At 44.2% G+C, this 12,516-nt stretch overlaps 1 protein-coding gene across 3 annotated transcripts in view; it reads left to right on the top strand.

Moving 5' to 3' along the window:
* The window catches only part of Edem2 (ER degradation enhancer, mannosidase alpha-like 2), a 129,015-nt gene that overhangs the window by 86,721 nt on the left and 29,778 nt on the right, over window positions 1-12,516 (top strand). For all 3 annotated transcript variants that reach the window (XM_084589627.1, XM_084589626.1, XM_084589628.1), the window contains one exon: window positions 346-475. In XM_084589627.1, the coding sequence (XP_084445753.1) occupies window positions 346-475 (130 nt within the window). The remainder of the gene's footprint in view (window positions 1-345; window positions 476-12,516) is intronic.

Raw genomic sequence — 12,516 nt, forward strand, 5'->3', positions numbered from 1 at the left:
AATGCACTGGACATGGTCTAGGGATAGTGAACTCCAGCTGGCCACAAATGAATGATGACTAAAGTCATCCTTAGTACTTTCTAAGGACACCAAAATCAGTTCAAGGTTCCCTCAATTGCAAGTACACATAATGAGTCATTATAGTGCAGTGAGTGTGTATGCTAGGTATTAAGGCTGTGTGAGAGTTTTAGTTCATTTTGTTTTCTTAAAATCTGTCTTGCTGTTCGATGATTAACTGAATTGAAAATGAGCCCACTCATTTACAGTTCATAGCGATTGAACTAACCCTTCCGATTGACCGGCCATTGAAATGCATGCATTGTTCTGTTTCTTTCTGGATTTAAGCACCAGGAGACTTCATGCATCACAGTTTGAAGCCAGCAAGAAAGAACACCTGAACTTGGTGAAGAAGATGGGCGTGTTCGTGACGCTTATGTCTGACGGTCGCGTCCAGCTGATCCACAATGCTGCGCAGGTAGCAAAACTTCTAGCATTTTTTCGGTGCATCTTTGAATCGGTGAAGTAGGATTTTTTAGCTTTTTGTGGGCTAGGACTTGTTGTATTAAAGCCAGTATGAAGTGTTGTACAAAGTTTCCTGATCATATTCTGCTGGCTTGTGCTACGAGTTGATTTAGATAATCTTCATTTTGTAGTTTAGTGACTAAGCATGGCTGCCCTTCACATCTTGATCCCTATTCCTGAAATGCGCTGCTAACCCCTTCCCTCTACATATATCAACTGTTTGATTTCCATAAATGTCCCACAAGCATTAATGTCAATGAGTACTGTAATTCTTATGAGTGGACATATCTTTACTACACATGCATGTCAATGTTGGTTGCCATTTTGTGAGACTGCCCTCAGTGTACCATCTGTCTATCCCATTTCATCAGACTGCTATGTCACTTGTCACGTAGCAGCAGATTTACTAAATATTGGCAGAAAAATATGAACTGTGCTATTTACTGCTTAACATTCATCTGTACCATATTAAGCCAACTTAACAAAAGAAAACCTTAAGCATTACTTCTGGTATATCTTTTATACATCAAACTGCGGTCACCAATCTGGGTGCATGTCAGTTCACCCTTCTAGACACCTGCTGTAATGTCTCAGTGGATAGGGCTCTCACCTGCTGAGCTCAAGGAAGCGAGATCGAATCCCAGCCACTATGGCCACTTTTCGATGGAGGTGACGTTTGTGGCCCCTGTGCACTGTATGATGTCAGTGCACTTTAAAGAACCCCTGGTGTTCAAAATTTCTGGAGCGTTCCACTGTGGCACCTCTCATAGCCCAGATCACTTTGGGACGTTAGACCCTGTAAACCAACCAAAGCAGCCAACCAGCCTTCTTGGCAATTATTTTTTTCGAGCTTACAACAGAAACCATGAGTAAGGAAAAAAAAAAAAGTTATTTTGCAATTACGTGCCTTTGTTAAAATGCTCTCATGTGTTCATCAATGGATGAAAAGTGTGATTATAAATATAGCCTGATCATAATATCAGGTCACCTTATAAAGTTTATCTTCTTTTCTAAGTGGCCCGACGCAGCTTTTGCCAGGTTGGGCTAGCAGTTTAGGCATGCATCTGAAGCAGCATTTTCTCTCAGTGATTTCTCCTATCCCTGTTCTGGTTGGGTGCTATGCACAATTAGTAACTGTCCTTTCTCCCACGACCTTGCCTTCCTCGTTAATATGCACCGTCTGGCATTTGTGTTCCACCCAGGCAACAAATCATCCTTTGACAAGCCTGATGTCAACTTTAGGGTGAATGAGACAAGCACTGAATGAGAGTTAGGCTACTCAATCCCTACCATGGTTTTCAAGCCGATGGAGTGAAGATCCTCTAGACCTTGCCAGGACTTTCATTCATGATTCACAACGAACGCAGAACATGAATGTGAAACTCACAACATATTAGTGCAGAGGTAAACTTTTAGCTGCTCTCCCATGCCGACAAAAGAAGTTGAGGCCCAGTTTGGCAAATAAACCAGCTCTGCAGTATGAGGGCTGTTTGGTGCAAAGTTACTCTGGGAGCAGACTATGCAACTCTACAAGCAGCCAGATCTGGCTTGCTGACAAAGGTGCTGCACTGGTTTTATGATATGTGCTTGTTTTCTACTGTCATAAATATTTTGGAACAAAACGTTAAGTGGAGAATATTTAAAAAAAACTCACAGAACAGTTATGATCGCGTGACGAGCATGTAAAACATATGTTTGAATGTAGGCTGCAGTGTGACACCAAAGAGTCTTTTACATACATGTGATTTTGTCTCGCAAAGTCTAACAGCCAGAGGTGAAACTTGTAGTGAAGCTCAGAAGCAGTGTTTCTCCAAAGTGGACTTCTTTTGAAAAATCACTTGCAGCAGTGCCAGTTAACCTGTACATCTGTTTAGACATGCTGTTTAGAGCGTGCAGTCTTGAACTTAAATGCTTGTGCGAATGCGGTACCATGAACCACCTTTATAGGCTGAGGTGTTTGGAACTGGGCTGCCCCGAAAGGGTGCACCAGTGTTTAAGAGGGGATAAGAGGATTGGAGGCAACTTTATTATTTTACGAGTTACAGCGATGCAAATTAGTACTTAAAAAAGGGAATTGCGCTAAAAAGAACACGGACGAGAAGAGGACATGAACGGGCGTATGACCGACTAGCCCAACAACGACTAGCCCAACAACGTGCTCTGTCAAATTAGTACACTGACTTGAAATGGCATCAGACAGACGGATATAACGTTTCACTTTGATATCTTCAGTAATTCTTGCTTTGGCATAGTTTACATGTTGTTCACATGTTGCTTGCTCGTGGAAAGGCTAGCGTGACCACAACATTGGCCATAGGAAGCCCAAGCTCAAGTTTTGCCGCGCGACACCAGTGGCACGCGCGCCTTCCTTAGCAGTGAGCTGTCTAGGCTACTGGGGCTTTGACTGGGGAGGAGTGCGGTGGACGCTGCCGGCCAGACGCCGGCAGTAGCATTAGTAGCTCGCGCGCGTATGCGCCCTTCAGTCCGAGTGGCAGGGAGTAGGAGGGGAGCGGCCCCTGGCACGCACGCCCTCTCAGTGGATACCTTTGTACGAAAAGATAAAAAGATTTGTTTCAGTAGGTTTCCTTTCAAGAATGCTGGTCTCCTTGCCAGCTATGAGGGGTGAGATGGGTGAACAGGCTGGCTAATAAGTGGTTCAATAAGTGGAAGCTGTCTATTAAATTAAAAATGAACTGTTGCTTGCCGGAAAGCATTTCTTGTGGGTTCAGAATTGACCCAATGATTTTACCAGAGCACTGCATTTATAGCCTGAATGTTTTTCCAACTCGCAGGCGAAGAGGTCGAAATCTTGGCTATTGCCCTACTGGTGCATGAGTTTACTTCGTAATAATTTAAATGAAGGCCACCGCAGCTTTGTTTTTAAAGGAGCGTAAACTCCAGCTTTGCAAGGGCATCTTTGTCTCGAAAGGAAAGCTCTCACCTTTCATAGGATGATAATGCCTGCTATAAATAAACAAATGTGAGCTAGCATTCACTTTTATCGCTCTCTTAAAGGTGCTATCCAAATTTTCCTCAGCAAATGCTAACCTTGTTAGCATCCCTATCCAATCCTCACGGAGCGGATACAAAGAAACATAAAGCATGAAAACTTCTTAACATTGTTGCGCACGTGTTTGTGGTCTAGGTATTTACGCGTGTGCATTACGTGCACTGGTTTGGCCTCATCGGCACTGAACACTGCGTTTGCATAGCCAGTTATGCACCAGTATAGCCCATATTCTCACAAAATTCAAGTTCAAAAAGTGGCGTGCGAACCGAAATAGATAAGGCAAGCTGCTTCAGAGCTAGCTTCCCAACCAAGTTTTTATACTTGCCTACTTTCCAGAGCCTAAGCATTCCGCTGCCTCATGAACAATTCAGTGGGGAATATTTCAATGGATGGAGAACACGTATCTCTTACTTTTCAATGCTTTTCAGTGGATAGATACCACTGCCACAGAAAAATGTCTCTGGCATGCAGTATAACTTTCATCCCAAAGAGAAAATGATTGCTTATACAAGGATGCCATATGAAAATAAATAAAGCGGGTTTTTCATATTCGACAGTGCAGAACAGAACGTCGATTGAGTGCACCATTCAGTGCTTCGATTCGTAGTGCTTATAGAGCATTCAGTATTTCGAGCATATTTTAGAAATTACATTTCCTATGCAGGCAAAAGAAAAGCAAGGTGCCCATGTGCAGTGCGACGTCAATGCACGTTAAAAAACCTCAGGTAGTCGAAATTTCCGGAGCACTCCATTAGGCTGTTTCTCATAGTCTGAGTCTCTTTGGGACATTAAAGCCCATAAGCCAAACCAACCAACCCAAAAATTAGGGAACAGTTAAGCTCTGCCGTTAAGGATACATATGACGCGATAGCGTTTCACACACACACGCACACCTAGAAGGTGTTTTACATGTTTTTTTTTCCTCTTTTTTTATTTTTAGTTGTTTATTTTATATTTATTGTTAATTTTATACACCGATATTTCGTATAGGCAAACACGGGCTTTCCATTTTGGGCAATTTGACACCTTTAAATTCATTTTTCGTTTCTTCTATTGCTTGAATTAATTAACAGTCACATTTTCACATTTGCATTACATTTTTTAATTAGCATCACGAAGCATTGGTGTTTTATTCTGAGCATTTTGGCACCTTTGAACCCCCTTCTTCATTTTTCATCTCTTTTATTCCTTTAATTCATCAATTCATTACATTAATTTTATAAACTCGTCATTGCCTGGTGCACAGCAATCTAGAACCACAGACTACAATGGTAGTTTTTTTTACAGAGCCCTGGATTATTTCCGACACGTGGTGCAACTACTACTAGTACTACTACGCCAGCGGCTTTTCAAGTGAACGAGCTGTATAAGCTATCACTTAAAATGTCTAACACAAATGATGCGGCATTTGCAATGTGATCGTTGATTTCCGAAGCGCACATCGTGTCCAGTATTTATTGCAGTTGTCTACTGTCTGCTTCAGAGAGTACACATTAACAACGATCCTTTCAACCTCATTCAAGTTCGATTTACAGAAGATAAAGTCAAGCAAGCAGATTTTTCTCAAGGCGCACTGCTGACAATAGACTGCGACGTGCCGCAGATGCAGCGCGAGAGCTCTGCACGTGCTCGGAAGGGAGTAGGAATGCAGCAGTGCAAGGAGACCGCACAGCTGGCGCGGCCCCCATATTCCCAGTTTATATTTTTCTGCCATATATGGTTCTTCCCGTCAGGAGCAGCAGCTCCGCCACACGATGCTTTGGGAGCCTATGGGTCTGTAACTGGTTTTAATATTTAATAAGAAGTGTGGTCTAAATCAAGACATCCTTAATTTCTTGTTGAATTTCCTGGCTCATTATTTAAAGAGCAATATGCACCTTCTCTTACTGTTTACCTCATGACCTAATTACACATTAATAAAAAAAATGTGAGCCTGGATAGTAAATTTGAGACTGTTTCTATACAAAGCATATGTAAAAAATTACAAAAAAAAACGAACGGCATTCAAAGCAGTGCATCCATAGCAGTGCTATGCTTTCCACGAGCAAGGTGATGGGCTCAAATCAAACTTTTAAGAAAACAAGCCTTAAAGTTTTTTAAAAGAACGTTGATTTGGGCTATATGGCTCAACATGTTTAAGACAGGAAATTATTGCGCAAATAAAGACAGACACAGACAGAAACGACAGGCACTAGCTTCATCTAACTTTATTTGCTGAGCAGCTAACAAATATATAGCATTCAAGGCATGCACAGAAACAAGGACAATATAGTGTCAACCAAATTGTGCAAGATAAGACATCTCGGTCTTCGAAAGGGTCACCGACGTATCGCTGACACAATCTTTTCCTTTCTTTTTTATATGATAAGCTTCCAAAATCTCTCACGCCTTAATGTTTCTGCTCCTTCCCTGGATCGTTACCTCCTGAAGTCATGATTCACACTTTTTACATAGCAGGCAACGTTTTTTACCTGGCAAATGTTCTGCCACTCTGTCACACATGTTGCATTCTGCACAATCATCATCATCATCATCATCATTTATTGTTCTTTAAGGGTCCCTGTTGGGGTATTACATAAGAGGGGAGTGAAACCAAAACAAGGCACTAACAAAAGGTCGTGATAAATGTAACAAAATACCACAAAAGCATGAAAAAAAGCAAAAAACGCACATAGTACTGAACAAGGCTTATCAATATGCGAAGAACATAAAACTTGCTGGCGAGAGGCTCGGGCAGCAGGGAATTACAGAATAAAGATCAGCCTAAGAAAAAAAAAATAATAACATGAACTGAACAAAGTAAAAGAACTTTTAGACGGGCTAGATGGTTTTCAGCTTCAGACGGCATACTTAGCGCAAAAAAAACACACACGCACACGAGAGAAAAGGCGGGACACGGGACAAGCGCTACTACATCTGGTGTATTGCACTGAAAAGACCTGCAACAAGGGCCCTAGGCTCCCTGAGCACTGTGCTCGATGCAGTGGGTGTGAGCCGCGGCTGAACGAGATACGGATTCTGGGCAGAAGCGTAGATAAGAAGGCGCGTGAACTCCTTGAAGCTTTTCATATAAGAAAGAGGGGGGAAGGGTGTGTTAGTGACACGTCTGTTGCTCTGTTGGGAGCAGAAATGCGATTTCTTGAGCGGTTTCGGTGAAGGGGGGTGTGTTGGCTGATCTACGCATGTGTGGTCTTTCCTATATATTGCAGGTCTTTTCAGTGCAATACACCAGATGTAGTAGCGCTTGTCCCGTGTCCCGCCTTTTCTCTCGTGTGCGTGTGTGTGTTTTTTTTGTGCTAAGTATGCCGTCTGAAGATGAACAAAGTAAGCTAGTCAACTTAGGAGATATCTGAACAACATCATCTTAAACCTAGCAGTGTCAGGCTCATTAGCAATCAGATCGGGCAGCAGGTTCTATTTCTCAATTGCGGTTGGGAAGAAGGACTTATTAAAAGCGTTAGTGCGACAATGAAGTCTTTGGACGCTATTAGAATCAAACAGGTGGCGTGACGTATGAATGGGAGGATCTATAAGGGAACCACGTATCTGGGGGAAATTGAAGTATACCTTATGGAACAAACACAGACACACAATTTTGCGTCTGAGAGCTTAAAGAGTGAGGCCAAGGGATGATTTGATAGTGCTTACGCTGGAATGAAAGTCACAAGTTGACGATATGAATGTTGCACTAGATGTGTACCTCCTGTTTCTTTTAATGACCGCGCGTGTTCTGCTGCACGGTCATTCACACATCATCCTGTAAAAGACAGTTAAATGCACCATATAAATAAGTTATAAACCATAGCTAACCTTTGCCTCACATCTTCTCTCGCGAAGTCGTGTCATCATGCCGTGCATGCTAGTTTTGATAAACAGGTGGAACGTTTGGTTTCAGCAGGGTTTCCATGCTCTGTCATCACCGCTGTTGCTGAAGCCTTCCTGTGAAAAATCTAACGGACCATGTTTCGAAAGCCGTGTGAGCCAGCCAAGAAACGTGTGAAGCCGAAAGTGATTCCGAATGTGCACAAAATCGCGCACATCTAAAAGGTGGTGAATAAACATCACATACCCGTCGCGTTTTCAGCTCCATGGAAACTTGCGCAGCTCTGTGCGTGCAGCAAATGAAAGAGATAGGAGCTGCTGCAAAGAAGCATGAAAACCAGCTTGTGAAGTGCTGCACCGGGTTGGTATATCAGGTGCTGTTGACCTGCGGGAAGACCTATGTGGGCCAAACCGCACGATGTGTGAATGACCGTGCAGCAGAACACACACGGTCATTAAAAGAAACAGGAGGTACACATCCAGCGCAACATTGTGCAGAATGCATCGTGTGAGACAGTGGCAGATCATTCGCCAGGTAAAAAATGTTGCCTGCTGTGCAAGAAGTGTGAACCACGACTGCAGGATGTAATGATTCTAGGAAGGAGCAGAAACACTAAGGCGCAAGGGATTTTAGAAGCTTATCATATAAAAAAGAGAGGAAAAGATTGTGTGAGCGATACGTCGGCGAATCTTTCGAAGACCGAGATGTTTTATCTTGCACATTCTGAATGACACTACATTGTCCCTGTTTCTGTGCATGCCTTGAATGCTATATATTTGTTAGCTGCTCAGCAAATAAAGTTAGATGAAGCTAGCGCCTGTCGTTTCTGTCTGTGTCTGTCTTTACGCAATAATTTCCTGTCTTAAACATGTTATGTACATTACATTGTCTGTATGTTTATTTGGAGCAATTAGAATTTGTTTTGGGGTGAAATATTTCAGAACAAGATAGTGTGTCGTAGATGTCGAAAAGCTAAGTTTTTAAAAATAAACTTCCTTTAGCAATTTTCGTGATCCAATCCCTACACCCCCCTTAAGAAGCTTTTTCCAAGTGCACACCCCTAAGAAAGCCAGACTCTAGGCCAGGGGACACTTGCACCCATCATTGTTTGGTTGTGGATTTCGAACCAAAAGCCTCCTGCAGTCGGGGCAGACACCCAAGCCACCTCCTACCCTCTCTCTCTCCTCCCCTCTCTTTACTTTGTCACCTTCCAGCCAAGACTGGTGCACTGGGGATGCTGACATCACAAAATTGAGGAACAAATTATGATCTAATGCTCTAAAGGAGCTTAAAGGGAAGGTGCACCGGTTTTAGATTGCGATGAGTTTTGAGCAGTTGAATGATCATAGCTTGCGCTTAAAGCATGTGAAATATCTTGGTGCTGGCATTTGAAATAGTGGCGCAATTAGAGATTAAAATCACAACGGCTATCAGGCTTCACCGCACTGCACAGTGACGCATGATGACGTCATTGACGGTACCTGTACGTTTTCTGCATAGACACACTTGGTTTGAAGAAATGAAAACAAGGCTGCTGAAAACAAAGCCCTAGAAATGTTGATTAGCACCATCAGAAAATGTGCAGCAGGACGTGGGCGAAGGCAACGAACATCAGAAATAGTACCGTCCGTGACGTTATCACCGAGCTTCTCCATAGAACTTTAGTGCTCTGAGAAGAAGCTCCAGGTTTAATCATTGATTATGCCATCAGTTTGAATGCTAGCGCAAAAACACTTTGCATGCATTACCTACTGCCTATGTAGATTCGAATCCTTGATGATCGCGAAATCCTCGAAAAGTGATGCAGCAGCTCTTTAAGTACCCAGCTGTGATTGAAAAATTCTGGTGACTACACTTAGGCAGGGCCGCTGGCAAGGACATATTGGTAGGGAAGGGTGAAAACAAATGGAGTGGCATTGCCTTGACTGCTTGGCTTCTACCATTTCTAAAAATAATTGTGAGGTATAACACTCTTGCAGGGTACTTCCCCTGCAGATTAATTGCATCTGAACATAATTGTCAACACACTTTCACTGTCTCTTAATGTTTATTGCTTTGTTCTAAAGTTAAGATAGGCCACATCTAGAAATGCACGCTTATTGTTGTATTTATTTATTGCTTCATATGTTTTGCACAACACACAAACATAAGCTGATTCTTATCAAAAGTTACAGAAGCACCTAAGGTCACAGCAGGATGTGATGTGTACTGTGGCTTAAACGAAAGAGGTTATTTGAATAATTGTGTTGCTTGTGTTTGGTAGTGTGTGTTATAATTGCATACAGTTGAAAGCTATCACTGCAGCTATTAAGTTTTTATTTGCAGCCACCTATATTTTTTATCAAATTTTACAAAATCTCTCATTGTAACTGATGCTTCCTGCTGCAGAGGCTCATTGGGTACGGCACTTTACTGCTGATATCAAGTATGTGGGTATGATACCAGTCGCAGCAGCCATGCTTTGATAGAGGCGAAACCCAAGGCTTCTGTGTATTGCTCAATTCCAGTGCATGGTAAAGAGTCCCGGGTGGTTAAAATTATCAGAGCCCTCCACTATGGCTTTCCCCACAGCCAATATCACTTTGGGACATTAAATTCCTCGTACCATGCCTTATCGTAATAAGTCGAACCTTAATATAACTAGCCTCAATGTATCGAAATTTGTGATGTAATGCATTTTTTTAAATTTACCAATCTTTGCCCTTTTAAAAACCATGTAATTTTTTGTTATTTAACGAAGTAATTTTAGGCCGCTTTTTCTATTTAGCGAAGACCTCGCGCATCACGTGCATGCATCAGAAGCCATCTTGACAATTGGTTGAGAACTAAAACTTTAGCCGAGGCACTGTGTTTTGCATTTGCCCGACATCAACATCACTTTAAGCGGAGGATTCAATACGCGGGAGGAAGTAGACTTTTTTTTTTTACCCAATCCATCCGTCCATCCATCAGTCATCAAAGAAAACATGCAGTCAACCGTGATATGATGCAACTTTTAGCATCGTTCGCTTCAAAAGGCATTTCCCCTTCACTCCACCACTGGAGCTAATGCACACCGTGCAGTTCTCGCTAGTGGAATCTTGGCGCTCTGCCAAGAAATACACTGGACTGCAGCGGCGCGCAATGGAGGGACGCGCAGGATGCGCTAACGACTAGCGTTTTTTTTTTTTTTTTTAAGTTGTCGGCAGCAAAGGTGCGAGGCAAGCCCATTACGCATATAAATGGGGTATGCTTATTACGCACGTTAATGGGGCCTGAACAAAAGATTGCCGCGCAAAGGTAGCCGCGTCCAACATTACCAGAAGCAGCTTTAGTTTGAAAACTCCCCGTCTCCACTGTACATCGCGGGCGGCACCCAGCGGCTTCCCGGAGTAGGTGGCGGGGCGGTCGAAACCGGCTCTTGACTGAAGCGATGGAGCGGCAGCGAAATTTGGTGCATGGTAGGCGAAGGGCAGCATTTCCGAACTATTAATTTGTCTAAAGTGTAAGATGGGGGTTTATTGATCAGATCAGCAGGACTCGATCAGCAGGACTGTGCAGATCAGCGGCGAGCACAGCGACAGCGAACACCGTCAGGTCCAACACGCGCAGCGATCACGATGCCACTGCCTATAATGTTCCTCATGTACTTCTTCCTCTTCACAATTACCCGCGGGACGAAGAGGAGACATCCTGGCGACTTACGGCGAGAGCAAGACGGCAGGGTCGTAATAGGGTTTAAGGCGCTGGACGTGAACAATCTCGCGTCCGCGTCGGTGTAGATCATGAGCCGGCATAAGAGGTTCCACCACATAATTAACCGGAGAGGTGCGCTCCAGAACTCGGTATGGGCCATGGTATTTAGCAAGAAATTTTGAAGACAGTCCAGGAGCATTGGAAGGTATCCACAGCCACACAAGAGCGCCAGACGAGAAGTCCGGTGTCGAGTGTTGGTTGTCATGGTTGGATTTATGGCAGTATTGGGTGTTAGCCGTGAATGCGCGGGCAATTTGTCGACAGTCTTCCGCATGCTGGGCTGCTCGAGACGCAGGAGTATACTCTGATATGTCCGGCTGATACGGGAGTATGGTGTCGATTGTAGCAGAGGGGTGATGGCCGTAGAGGAGAAAAAAAGGAGAGAAGCCAGTAGTAGACTGCGTTGCAGTATTGTAAGCGTAAGTGACATACGGAAAGACGAGGTCCCAATTTGAGTGGTTGGAGGAGACGTACATAGAGAGCATGTCGCCAAGGTTACGATTGAAACGCTCAGTGAGGCCATTAGTCTGGGGATGATAGGCGGAGGTTGTTCTATGAATAATGTTGCACTTGGTGAGCAAGGCTTTCACAACGTCACTCAAGAAAACGCGTCCTCTGTCGCTGAGCAGCTCTCAAGGCGCGCCGTGGCGAAGAACAAATCGCTGCGAAATGAAGGAAGCTACTTCTGATGCTGTGGCAGATGGAAGTGCGGCGGTCTCTGCATACCTCATCAGATGATCAACGGCTACAATAGCCCAGCGGTTGCCGGCTGCAGTGTAGGGAAGCGGCCCATACAAATCAATGCCGACGCGGTCGAAAGGGCGTGGTGGGTTGGGTAACGGTAGCAACTCTCCAGCAGAACGTTGAGGAGATGGCTTGCGACGTTGACAGGTGAGGCATGAGTGAACGTACTTGAGTACGAAGGTGTACATGCCCCGCCAGTAGTAATGTAGCCGGAGACGAGTGTATGTCTTGAAGACACCCGCGCGACCGGATTGTGGGTCAGCGTGGAAATAGTCACAGATTTGAGAACATAGCTGCCAGGGAATAACTAGCAACCACTTGCGGCCATCTGCGCAGTAGTTGCGGCGGTAGAGGAGGTTATCACAAATGGCGAAGTGGGAAGCATGGCGGCGGAGAGCACGCATTGGAGAAGCAGCTGTAGGATTGGAGATAAAATCTAGGAGAGAATTTATCTAAGGATCTTGCCACTGCGCTGACGGCATGTCATTGATGTGAAGCGATGGCGGGGAAACGTCTGAAGAGGAAAGGCTCGCGACCACAGCTGTAAGGGGCCAGCGGGAAAGTGCATCGGCGTCGTGATGCTTGCGGCCGGAGCGGTAAACAACGCTGACATATTATTCCTGAAGGCGAAGAGCCCATTTTGCCAGTCTGCCAGACAGGTCTTTCAGTGAGGAAAGCCAGC

This window comes from Amblyomma maculatum, chromosome 1 (genome assembly GCF_055883805.1).
Source record: "Amblyomma maculatum isolate TAMU_Amacu chromosome 1, ASM5588380v1, whole genome shotgun sequence".
NCBI classification, from domain to species: Eukaryota; Metazoa; Arthropoda; class Arachnida; order Ixodida; family Ixodidae; genus Amblyomma; species Amblyomma maculatum.